The sequence below is a fragment of the Vanessa cardui genome, chromosome 17, assembly GCF_905220365.1.
Source record: "Vanessa cardui chromosome 17, ilVanCard2.1, whole genome shotgun sequence".
Lineage (NCBI taxonomy): Eukaryota > Metazoa > Arthropoda > Insecta > Lepidoptera > Nymphalidae > Vanessa > Vanessa cardui.
In genome coordinates, this window is record NC_061139.1 from 12,245,386 (window position 1) to 12,258,163 (window position 12,778).

Genomic DNA, 12,778 nt, shown 5'->3' on the forward strand with positions numbered 1-12,778 from the left:
CCAACAAAAAAAAAATAGTTTAAAATACCGTCAGCCGCAATCATGGCGGATGTAATTATGTGCTCCTAGCGCCATCTAGTGACTGAATTAAATACTCGACTTTAAAAAGCCCATTAAAATGTACGTTTCCTTTTTTAAGTCCTACTCTGGTAATTGGTTGAAATTTTTGCAACGTCAAAGAATATTCTTTTTAAAAGTAATAGTTTTATTTCTTTTTTTTTTGTACGAGTCAAAAATGAGGTTTTCTATTGTTAAGAATACGTTTAAGAAACAGTGTTTGAAAATTTAAAAACCTGAAATGTATCTGTATTTGCTTAAATTTTCCATTTTGTTGGTGTTGCGTTTTACTCGCAAGGAATTTAAAATTTTCTTTGTAGCACACAAACCATTTCTCAAAAATGGCTTAAGTTCTTCACCGAGACTCAAATTATCTCCATAGAAAATTTCATCTAAATCGGTTAAGTGGTTAAAGCGTTAGAAGGTAACAGATGGAGATGATAATTTAAATAATTGTATTAACTAACATGACTGTATTTTTTTTAATGTTGAAAAAGAGTAAACTACTGGCTTTCGTGCCGGTTCTTCACGGTAAAATCTACTTTCCGAACCGGTGGTAGCTTCACTTAATTGTTAAATGACGATTCAAAAGTGCTTGTAAAATCCCACTTGAATAAAGTATATTTTGATTTTGATGAGCCGAGGTGGCTCAGCGGTTAGAACGCGTGCATCTTGACTGATAATTGCGGGTTCAAGCCCAAGCAAGCACCACTGAATATTCATGTGCTTAATTTGTATTTATAATTCATCTCGTACTCGGCGGTGAAGGAAAACATCGTGAGGCAACCTGCATGTGTCTAATTTCATAGAAATTCTGCCACATGTGTAATTCACCAACCTTTGGAACAGCGTGGTGGAAAAAGTTTCAAACCTTCTCCTAAAGGGAAGAGGAGGCTTTAGCCCATTTGCCAGCGCAGTGGGAAATTAACAGGCTGTTGTTGTTGTTGATGGAGTTATGTCGCATTTATAATATTAGTAGAATATTGAAAATCGAAATCAAAATATACGTTAATCAAGTAGACTTTTAAAAGCGCTTTTGAATCGTCATTTAACAACTTAAAAACTGGATCTGTATTTGTATAAACTTTATAAATAATTACAAGACATAGATTTTATTTTATTTTATCTGTGTCGTTTATTTGTTTATTTAACTGACGTATTTCTGTTTCAGATGAGAGCACTAACGTACTCTTTGGCGGTTGTGACGCTGTTCGCGTTGACACTCGCCCAATCTGAAGGTAAGGATTATTTAACTAACAAAATAATGACGTTCGTAATTATTGTATGCTTTATCGACGTTACGTATATTTCTCAGCTGTTTTTTCCAACTAATTGACATATGCCGTCACTTAATCTGACAGATTATTTTTTAATCTAGCAATACTTTCTATAATGAAAGTATTAATAGTCTTTGTATTTAAAAAAATAAATACCTCTCCATTTATTTTCTTAAGTAATTTCATTCAGAGATCATTGGTAAGCGTTTGTTGAGTCGAGTAACATTTAATTACAAAACTGATAAATAAAATAGGATGTTATTAAAAATTACATGGGGAGTTGATAATAAACGAGGAGAACAGTGTAAGTGTGTGAGATTACATACCGTCTGCTGATATGATCACTGTGATGATTTTTTAAAATTTATTTATAAGCCTTACATTACCAATATACCAATCTTGCGAACTTAGATGTTATGTCGCTATTACCTGTAGTTCTGGCTCGCAAACCGTAACACAACAATATGACTGACTGGCGGTATGATAACTGATAAACTGGAATAAAGCTACCGCTATTTATAAATAGATAAAAAGTAGAATTCCTGTCTTAAATTTTCGCGATTATTACACATTTAAATAAAACTAATTATAACGGATGAATCGCGTATATTAATTATTTTTAAACATCCCGACGTTTCGAGCACTTTGCAGTGTTCGTGGTCACGGGTAGACTAAGATGACATTTGTCTATTTGAAGAACAAAGGAAATATTATTAACAACTACCGCCAACGATTTCTCAATTGATATCTTGAGTAACGTTCCGGTTGCACGCAGAAGGCACTAACTGTATCTTTAGGTCTTGCAGTCTGTTGGATTTGGGATTTTAAATTTTTAATAAGTGGATCCCAGGTGTTAGAAAGTCTCCAACCATCTTCTCTATTGAAGTTCGGATGTTTTTGAATTTCAATAGCCTCGCGTATCATTCTAGGAATGAATCTGTGTTCTCTAGCGAGGATCTGTGGTTTATCAAATCGGATAAAATGGTTAGGTTTATCCAGAGCATGTTCACAGACTGCAGACTTAGAAGAACGCCTATTTTTGACATCTCCTATATGTTCCTTGACCCTGGTACCGATGCTTCTCTTTGTTTGGCCTATGTAAGATAAACCACACTCACATTCGAGTTTATATACTCCTGCAGTTTGTAAAGGGATATTACTCTTGATAGGTCTCAAGAACTGGCTCACTTTTAGTTTTAACTAGTTACAGACAGGATTGGCAACATCTTGAAGCGAGCTTCGATTAAAACCGTTTACAAGCCTCATAAGAAAGTGAGCCAGTTCTTGAGACCTATCAAGAGTAATATCCCTTTACAAACTGCAGGAGTATATAAACTCGAATGTGAGTGTGGTTTATCTTACATAGGCCAAACAAAGAGAAGCATCGGTACCAGGGTCAAGGAACATATAGGAGATGTCAAAAATAGGCGTTCTTCTAAGTCTGCAGTCTGTGAACATGCTCTGGATAAACCTAACCATTTTATCCGATTTGATAAACCACAGATCCTCGCTAGAGAACACAGATTCATTCCTAGAATGATACGCGAGGCTATTGAAATTCAAAAACATCCGAACTTCAATAGAGAAGATGGTTGGAGACTTTCTAACACCTGGGATCCACTTATTAAAAATTTAAAATCCCAAATCCAACAGACTGCAAGACCTAAAGATACAGTTAGTGCCTTCTGCGTGCAACCGGAACGTTACTCAAGATATCAATTGAGAAATCGTTGGCGGTAGTTGTTAATAATATTTCCTTTGTTCTTCAAATAGACAAATGTCATCTTAGTCTACCCGTGACCACGAACACTGCAAAGTGCTCGAAACGTCGGGATGTTTAAAAATAATTAATATACGCGATTCATCCGTTATAATTAGTTTTATTTAAAAGTAGAATTCCACTGTAAACTCGGATATAGTTATCATCTAAATATAAGTTTTGTCGCCAGTAGTAGATATATAAATTGAAACGCGTACGACGTCTACATAACATGAGCAACAAATTAATTTAATAATAAACTTTACTTAAGCACCTACAAACTGAACGCTCGGAGGATTCCCATTATAGTTAAATTAATCTTCTTCACCCCTTTCCCCTTAATTTATCACACGCCATTATAGCCCTAAATGTCAAGTAATAGAGGCCGGTTTAACTTACATTAAAAGTGTGGCAGTTTAGTTTATGTTAAGCAGCGTGTAACTTGATTAACTTGTTACTGGTTATCTTTAGTAATTGATTTCACATATTAAAGTTTTGACTCGGGACTATATTTTAAAATATGTTACTTTGTATATCCATACTATCTATACTTAATATTATAAATGTGAATGAAACTCTGTCCGTCGCTCTTTCACAACGAAACCAATGACTCAACAACAGGCTGTAAATTCCCACTGCTGGGCTAAAGGCATCCTCTCCGCTTGAGGAGAAGGTTTGGAACATAATCCAACGCGCTGTTCCAATGCAGGTTGGTGGAATGCACATGTGGCAGAATATCTATGAAATTTGTCACATGCAGGTATCCTCACGATGTTTTCCTTCTCCGCTGAGCACGAGATGAATTATAAACACAAATTAAGCACATGAAACAGCGGGGCTTGCCTGGGTTTGAACCCGCAACCACCGGTTAAGATGCACGCGTTTGAACCACTGGGCCATCTCGACTCTTACTACGACGAAACCAATGACTCAAATTTGATAAAATTTGGCGTGAAACAAACTTGAACTCCAAAAAAGGACATAGGCTAAGTTTTTGCCTAAAACGCGAGCAAAACCGCGGGCGACAACTACTTTTAAAATAAATTCAAATAAACAAGAGTTTAGTTAAACTTGTATTAACATGAAGGAATGTGATCGCATACGACGAAGTTACGTTGAGTGATGAGGAGCACCGCCTCCAAAAACATACTACAAGTTTTTGTATTGTTGATTGTAGAGCCTTATGCGAGCTCAACTGAGTACCACCTCATGATAATATATTTTACCCCCAAACGGCAATACTTTGTTTTGGTTGCATTGTTGTATTCCCGTTTGAACAGTGAGTGAGCCAACGCTACTAAAAACATATGGAACATGTTAAGTTAGTTCCCAGTGTTGGTGGTGCATTGTAGATATAAGTAATTGTTAAAATTTCTGACACCACTAATGTATATTGTGGTGACCACTCACCATTAGTTGGACCATTATCCAGCCCTCTTACCGTTTAGAAAAAAAATACTGTCTTCTTAAACAGAAGAGGCGTTGCCTTAATAGGGAATCTGGTAATTTAAAGATTTTTTTTTAAATAATTTCGCCCCAAGAAATATTACAAAGGAACGAGATGAACAAATTCGTGAGGACTACTTCATAAATTTATATTTTAATAACACTTAAGAGCCAATCAAGTTTCATTTCTTCAACCAAGACAATAATTATCGTTAAGCAGCACTAAAACTCATCTTGAATACTTCGAGAATATCACCCATTCGAGATAATGGGACATCATCCCGTGCCGGGCCATTTCACGATTATTCGGGGTCAGATTTAGGTGTCATTTATGGAGGGGCTTTAAGACGATATAATTACTAGCGACGATTATAGCTTTACTGATCGTGAACGAAGGTCTAGTGAACTTGCAAAGGTTAATTCAAACGAGATAACAATAAAACAGATTCCGATGATCCGGGTTCAAACCCCAGGTCGATAGAAGTTTGACTTTTTAGATCGAGAAATTTTCGGTCGCAAGAATACACTTCGGGTGCTTTAGAAAACAGATTATTCTAGAGATTATAAGATAGATCCTGTGTTTGGGCACACACAGTTGCACAATACATACCTACTATATCCTGTGTAGTTGAGAGACTTGAGATTGACCGCCGTGACCAAAAATCAATCAGGACAATATTTAAGAGAGGTCAATAAAGAATTAAGAATCAAAAAAGAGTCAAGTCTTCAACGGTCAAATATCAGCAATTTACTCATGTCGTATTTCACTGTAAAACGTAAAACGTTATACGCTATATTGATCCATAAATACTTCAAATGCTATAATATTTATATTCATTTTCGCGTAACACTTTGACATTTTACGATCGTGTTCTGATCTTTCGGCTTTCCTAGAGATGCGCTCTTTGATCTAGGATAGATATTGAGGATACTTTGACAATTCTCTTTTGATCTCTGACTCTCAAAGAAGCTTATTGTTACTAGCCGGAATGTTTTAATTGATATAAATCATCATTTTGGTCGTATAAGATTTTTATGTTGATGAAAACAGAGAATGCGTTTTTTGCACAAACTGCCTCCGATAATATCTTCTGTGCACCTAGATAGTGTATCTTTGAAATTATTGAAGGTCGAATTTTGAATTATTTTATGAAGTCTCTCGTCCAGCAAATAATGTGTTGTATTTACACATTTTACTGACATACTTCATGTTTTACTGTCAAGAACTTTAGTCGTATAAGCTTAAGGCCATGATGAGGTAGCTCTCCACATTTCTTAGATGGGTCTCAGTACTGAGCTCTCAATCGGCGACTCTGATCTAAAAATCATAAATACAAACATTACACAACGAACCCCTCGTTGTGTAATGTTTGAATAATAATATTAATAAAGAAAATCAATATATTCTCAATAAATTTTAACTAAACTCATAATACTACTATTATATCTAGACTTAATGTGAGTATGGACAATGCATCATCCTATACCCGACCCAAAGTCCGGGAAATGTCCGCAAATAAACTTAATGGATCTATTCTTCAAGCGAACTGACATACCGTCGTTCAGAATAATCATAATTTTTTTTATTTAATAATACGAGCCGAGTCCCAGAGATGTGAACGTAAGCACAGTAACTGATGATTGTTAGTTCAAACAAACGCCACTTAATTGTCATGTAATTCGTGTTTGTAATTTATCTCGTGCTCGATAGAAAGGAACATGTACCTAATTTCAATTAAATTCTCCATGCATTGTGGTAAAAAAAACTCCTAAACTTTTCCTCAGTGGAAGAGGAAGCTTAAATTTTTTTTATCTAGTTCGAACAAATCACCTACTTTGTGAGAACAATTCAGAAACACGATCGTGGATTGTCAGCAACTTATGTGGTGTTTGCTACGATAAACTAATACAAATAGATTAACAAAATATATGTTTTTATCCTATATATTTAAGTTAAGACTCACTTATTTCTTGTGGTCAAAAATCTTGTTAACCCCGTATATTCTACAAAAATGTATTTGCTTACGACGCCATATTAGAAACTTCTAAAATAATTAGTGTTTCTTTACATGTTTATGTATATTATATATATATACTTCTCAACCTTCCTCTTGAATCACTGTTTATTAAAAATAATCGCACTAAAATGCGATGCGTAATGAATGCGTAGAGACGGACAGCGTTAAGCGTCTTTGTATTATACTATGTAACGGCTTCGCACGGGTGCAATACTGTTATTAAATATACTACAGAATTTGTTTATTAACGACATTACATGAGAAACTTTTAAAATTATCAGTGTTAATTAACTATATTGTTTCTGTATTATATACAAAAACCTTCCTCTCGAATCACTCTATCTATTAAAAAAACCTCATTAAAACCTGTTGCGTAGTTTTAAAGATTGAAGCGTACATACATAGGGACAGAAAAAGTGACTTTGTTTTATACTATGTAAATATGATGATAATCTCTAACTTCTTTTTTCTTACTGAAGTTTTTGTTACCTTTGATATCGTTTAAATTATGATAGCTTGAAAATGTTATCATTGTTTTGTATTAATAATTTGTCGTCCTCATTCTTAACGACTGTGTGTTGCGTACAAGAAACGAAGAAGTCTTGCTTTATGAGAGAAATCTTTCATTTCTTATCAGAGAAGGCAACCACTCAGAAATATCGAAGTTAAAGTGTGACTTTTGTGACCAGACTACGAATAAAGCCTTACTTCAGAGTAACATTCATATTAAAGAGATTTTATACATAGTTTTTCACATAGTTCGATTTAATTTTTATTTAATATAGATTACGTTTTAGAAGGTAGGGCTTATTGATGGAGAGAGAAGCGAATTGCGATTAAACGGAGAATGCGGCTAAAATTAAGGGGGATCATTCCACGCAGTCATGATTTCCACGTATAATTTCTAATGTCAGTAAACAGTTAACAGTAACAGCTTGTAAATTTCCCACTGTTGAGCTAAGGTCTCCTCTCCCATTAAGGAGAGGTTTTGGAACATATTCCACCACGCTATTCCAATGGGTTAGTGGAATGCACAATTAGTAGAATTTTGATGAAATTAGACACTTTCTTCACAATGTTTTCCTTCACCGCCGAACACGAAATTAGTTATAAACACAAATTAAGCATATATATGTAGTGGTGCTTGCCTGGGTTTGAACCCGAAATCATCGGTAAAGATGCACGCGTTCAAACCACTCCATTTAAATAATTATTTCTTTAATAAATATGTTACAAAAACCACAATCAATTTTATATTCTAATTGAAAATCAACGCATAATAACTCCACGCTTTTCATTATTCAAACAATCGTGTCTAGAAAAGTATATTCCATTTACGATGTTTTTTTAATACTTTTCTACAATGTTTTACATTTATAGAACCTCTTTTAAAAGTCTTTAGAATTGTACGTGTGTGCTTTAAATCTGATACATTTTTTTTTCTTATCTTGCAGTTTAATGAAACATCAAAGGGACTAACTTAGAGGACTCTTAAGACTGTCCAATTAAAATTTATCACACGAATTTCTTTCATGTTTAAACTTGAGTATCAGTCCTCAGACTTAAGTATTTCTTTAGAAAAGATTTATAAGAACTATTTTCTGTGGCTTTATTAAGTGCTGCCAACATAATAACATAGATTTTATCTTTATTAAATAAAACCTTCTTTTTAATTTTTAAAATATGAAAAGGCAAACAGACAGGTCAACCTCGTGTATTGCATAGTCGTCTTTTCTGAAAAGAGGAGAATGAAAGAATGATAAAGTATTGCTAAGGTAAATATGCCAATTTCATTGGACACGTGCAGGTTTCCTTACGTTTTCCTTTACGACCGACTGCAAGATGATTTATAAACACAGTCTCAATCTCAATTCCTAACACTCTCAATATGTTTAATAGACAACTGAAATTTTATATACTAGTTTAAATACAGACACATATGAGGTAACATTATACATTGGCGCTGTAAAGAATAGTTAATATTTCTTAAAGTACTAATGTCTATGGGCAAAGGTGAAGAATTATCGTCATGTGGCCCATTTGACAGCCCACTTGAATAAATAACTTAAAACATAAAAATAGATATCGTTGTATCACGAGTGAAACATGCAGTATGTAGTACTGTCTAATATTCAAGTGAAAATTAGCATTTGAAAGCGTGATCATATTACTTCCGATCTCGACTTTTCTCGACGGAATATACAAAGTAACAATTTGAATATACTTTAAATGTTATGTTATGTTATAAAGATACAATATATAAGTTTCCTCACAATGTTTTCCTTTAATGCTGAATATAAGATCAGTTATAAACACAAATTAAACCCATGATAGTCCAGCAGTCTGCCCAAATTTGCAACTAAAAAATTTACTGTCATAATAATTTTGAATAACGATGAGTATACAATTTTTACTTAAAAGTAAATTCAAAGGGTTCATTATTCATTTGGATTCCATATTTACTGTAATAATAAATGTATTTATATTGAACAATTTAAATTATAAATCTTATCATAATAATTATAGACACTCAAATTTCTTAATGTTAGAGTTCTACTACCAAGTGTTTCTAGCATTAATTTTCTTAATTCAATCTTTGAAAGATTTGCATATTAATTATATGACTTTCAGTGTAAAAAATACCCAGGAAAATTTATTATGTAAATATGAATACTTAATGTAATTTAAATATTCTACAGGAAAATCAACATACACTAATTTTAAGCTTTCTTATCCTCTAATTATTAAAGTAAACTTTAAAAGCAACATTGTTTCCGGGATTTCCGAGAAAATCTTGCTCGGAAAAGGGCTATTGAATTTATAAAATTGAAAACCTGCCATTATAAATTTACCTTTTGTTCATAAAATTGCTATTAATTCAAACAAAGCGATAATCGGATACATATTTTGATAGATTATTGAAACAAAGTTGAGATGATTATATTTCTAGAACAGCAAAATTATAGTCAAAAATTATATAAATGTCAATTAAATTAATTTTTAGAATGATTAAGATTTAGAAGGCTTTAAACTCTTCGCGCTTAACCCGCTGAAATGATTTTGATGAAATTTGGTAAAAAAAAGAGATAGCATGAGTCCCGGAAAAGATATAGTCTATTGTGTCCTATAGGTTTTTCTTTATAAATGTCGCGCCTTTAGCTAGCACAAATTATTTTATTATAATTCAAATGTATGTAAGTAGAATTGAATATTTTAAAAATAAAAAACGGACCCAAACTTGAACCTCGTAGAACTTCTAAATCTAAAAATCCAATCAATTTATAAAAAGAGTTTAATAAAAACTCTAAAAAATACTTATTTATTATGTACTTATATTTAAAAAGGATTATTCATACGTACAAACAGTAATTACATAAGCTTACTAACCCTTCGAGACAGCCCAATACAATACTATGTATGTATATTAAATAACTATATAGATTTTTACTTAGCATTAGATATTGTATGCTAATATAGTTTGCATAAGAACCCTTACTCAAAACTCCTCGGGGAGTTCTATTAAATCATTAACGGATAATTGGAGAGTAATTAACATGTAGTGGATTATATGATATTAATTAATGGATTGAACGGTTACGGTGTCTCTTTTACGTAATGCTAAATATATAATCACCTAACAAATAGATCATATATGTATATACAGCTTACACTAAAGAAAAGGAAGAAGGATGAAACTTCCTCTTGGGATGGTCACGAATTATAAACAAACAATATTCTTCTTAAATCCAGATATATTTTGCTAACGTTGGTTTCACACTAATCGGTGTTTCAAATTATGCATCTAGTCTAATCTATCGTTTTCATTATTCAAGAATGATCCACATTCTATCCAAACATTGCCATCGCGTTCGATTCTTATGACATTTATTTTCCTTACCGGCCAGTATCAGACACTCGGCCAGCATTAATCGTTAAAAATTTAAATATTACATTACAAAATATTCTAAAAATAGTCAATCGACATATCATTAATTAAATTATTCTAATAAATTATAGTTATAAAATGTGTAAAAAAATAATAACTCTAACATTCCTCACTCTTAAAATATTAAACACACAACATAAGTTTCCTAACAATGTTTTCCTTTAAAGCCAAAAACGAGATCAATTTTATAAACACAAATTAAGCACATGCTTTATTAGATCTTTTTAACTTTGCCGTTTCATAAATTCATATTATTTATAAAAAATACATTAGTCATTACAAGATTATATATATATTAAAAAGGGTGGACCTAATACTTGTTGACTTTATGTAAGATGTATAATATACACATGTAAATTATATTTAACTAACAGTTGAGAAGAACAAGAATAATACAGTCAGTATTATTCTTGTTCTTCTCAACAGAACCTGCATTCCAAAACGATGGTAGTTTCACTTAATATGGTTTGTTAAATGACGATTCAAAGGTATTTTTAAATGCCTCCTTGAATAAAATTTATTTTGATTTTGTTTAGTAGTCTTCCCGGGTTTTAACCTACAATATTCGATAAGATGTCGTGTACAAACATGTAAACCATGTCTGATTATTCGTCGTTGTAAATCTTAATAATGTATTTCATCTAAATTTCAGCAACGGCGATTACACGGCAAACAATAATAAGTCCAATAGTACTATACAAGATAGTTAATTGTCAAATTTATAACTCAAGACTGTTTACTGAAATTAAAATGAAATCAATATTTGGAATTTGCAAATTATTAGATAAATGCCCCCCAAAATCTACCTCCCCTAAATCTTGGGGTGTTGTCTATGGGTGATGGTGACCACTTACCATCAGGTGGCCCATATGCTCATCCGCCAAACTAAACCATAAAAAACATATGTTTTTTGCATTTATTCTAATATGCTATGATATCTATTATTCAGAAGTTTTTCAGGACTTATACACGAAATATCTACATATACTATGTATGCACGCATGTGATAGTTACCGCCAGGGAGAAATTAATAAAATTCGGCTTTCCAGGAGCTTATAACTTCAATCTACATATAGTAAATTTAATATTACGGAATTCCGAAAAGATTTGCAGAGGATACTGCGATAGTTTCAATATTTTACGTGACACAGTTTTCTTATTATTCTATGATCGGCTAGCTATTTGTAAATTAAGTAAAGTAAAAGTAACAGCCTGTAAATTCCCACTGCTGGGCTAAAGGCCTCCTCTCCCATTGAGGAGAATGTTTATGGAACATTGTCCACACCGTTGTTCCAATGCGGGTTGGTGGAATGCACAAGTGGCACAATTTTGATGAAATTAGACACATGCAGGTTTCCTCACGATGTTTTCCTTCACCGCCGAGTTCGAGATGAATTATAAACACAAATTCAGCATAAGAATATTCAGCGGTGTTTGTCTGGGTTTGTTCCCGCTATCATCGGTTAAGATGCTCGTGTTCTAACCACTGGGCCATCTCGGCTCTTTTAAATATATATATTATATATATATATTTAAAAGAGCCGAGATATATATATATATATTTTATTTAACTTTTCATGGGTACGCCACTCTGAGGTCCCGGGTTCGATTCCCGGCCGAATCCATGGAGAAATGTTTCATTAGTTTTCTATATTGTCTTAGGTCTGGATGTTTGTGGTACCGTCGTTGCTTCTGATTTTCCATAACACAAGTGCTTTAGCTACTTACATTGGGATTAGAGTAATGTATGTGATATAGCCTAAAAAATAAAATACCCATAAAATATTTAACGTGCTGAATGAGACAACCTTACCTAATGGAAGAACATGTTTATCAAAGAGCGGGGTATTTTAATTAATGTTTAACTCTGCAAAGCGTTCGTCAAATGTGCCATTCCTCAAATTAAGGCGTTTATAAGCTTGTATGATTTAGCTGCGTCTATCTAATATATCATGTGACTAATTTCAATATTAAACCTTTCAAAATTCAAAACCTTCTCCTCAAAGGGAAGAGACCTTAGCCCAGCAGTGGGAAATTTACAGACTGTTGTTATTGTTGTTATTGTTTATTTGACTTTTATGGTTGGAATAGAGTATGAATGTGTGAGTGTTTTTGTAACACCGAGTCATATTATTAATTATCTATTTACATGTTAATAAATAGAGTTTACATGAAACAGTAATTATGTATCAAAAGTAACATATCTTAGTGTAAAACGAAATTGAACTGATGTGGGTTTTAATTCAGCGAGCATCGTGTAATTATGTTGACAGTG

At 32.9% G+C, this 12,778-nt stretch overlaps 1 protein-coding gene across 2 annotated transcripts in view; it reads left to right on the forward strand.

Moving 5' to 3' along the window:
• LOC124536634 (Ig-like and fibronectin type-III domain-containing protein 2) overlaps positions 1-12,778 on the forward strand; it is a 62,474-nt gene that overhangs the window by 15,139 nt on the left and 34,557 nt on the right. For both annotated transcript variants that reach the window (XM_047113159.1, XM_047113158.1), the window contains exon 2: positions 1,229-1,295. In XM_047113159.1, the coding sequence (XP_046969115.1) occupies positions 1,229-1,295 (67 nt within the window). The remainder of the gene's footprint in view (positions 1-1,228; positions 1,296-12,778) is intronic.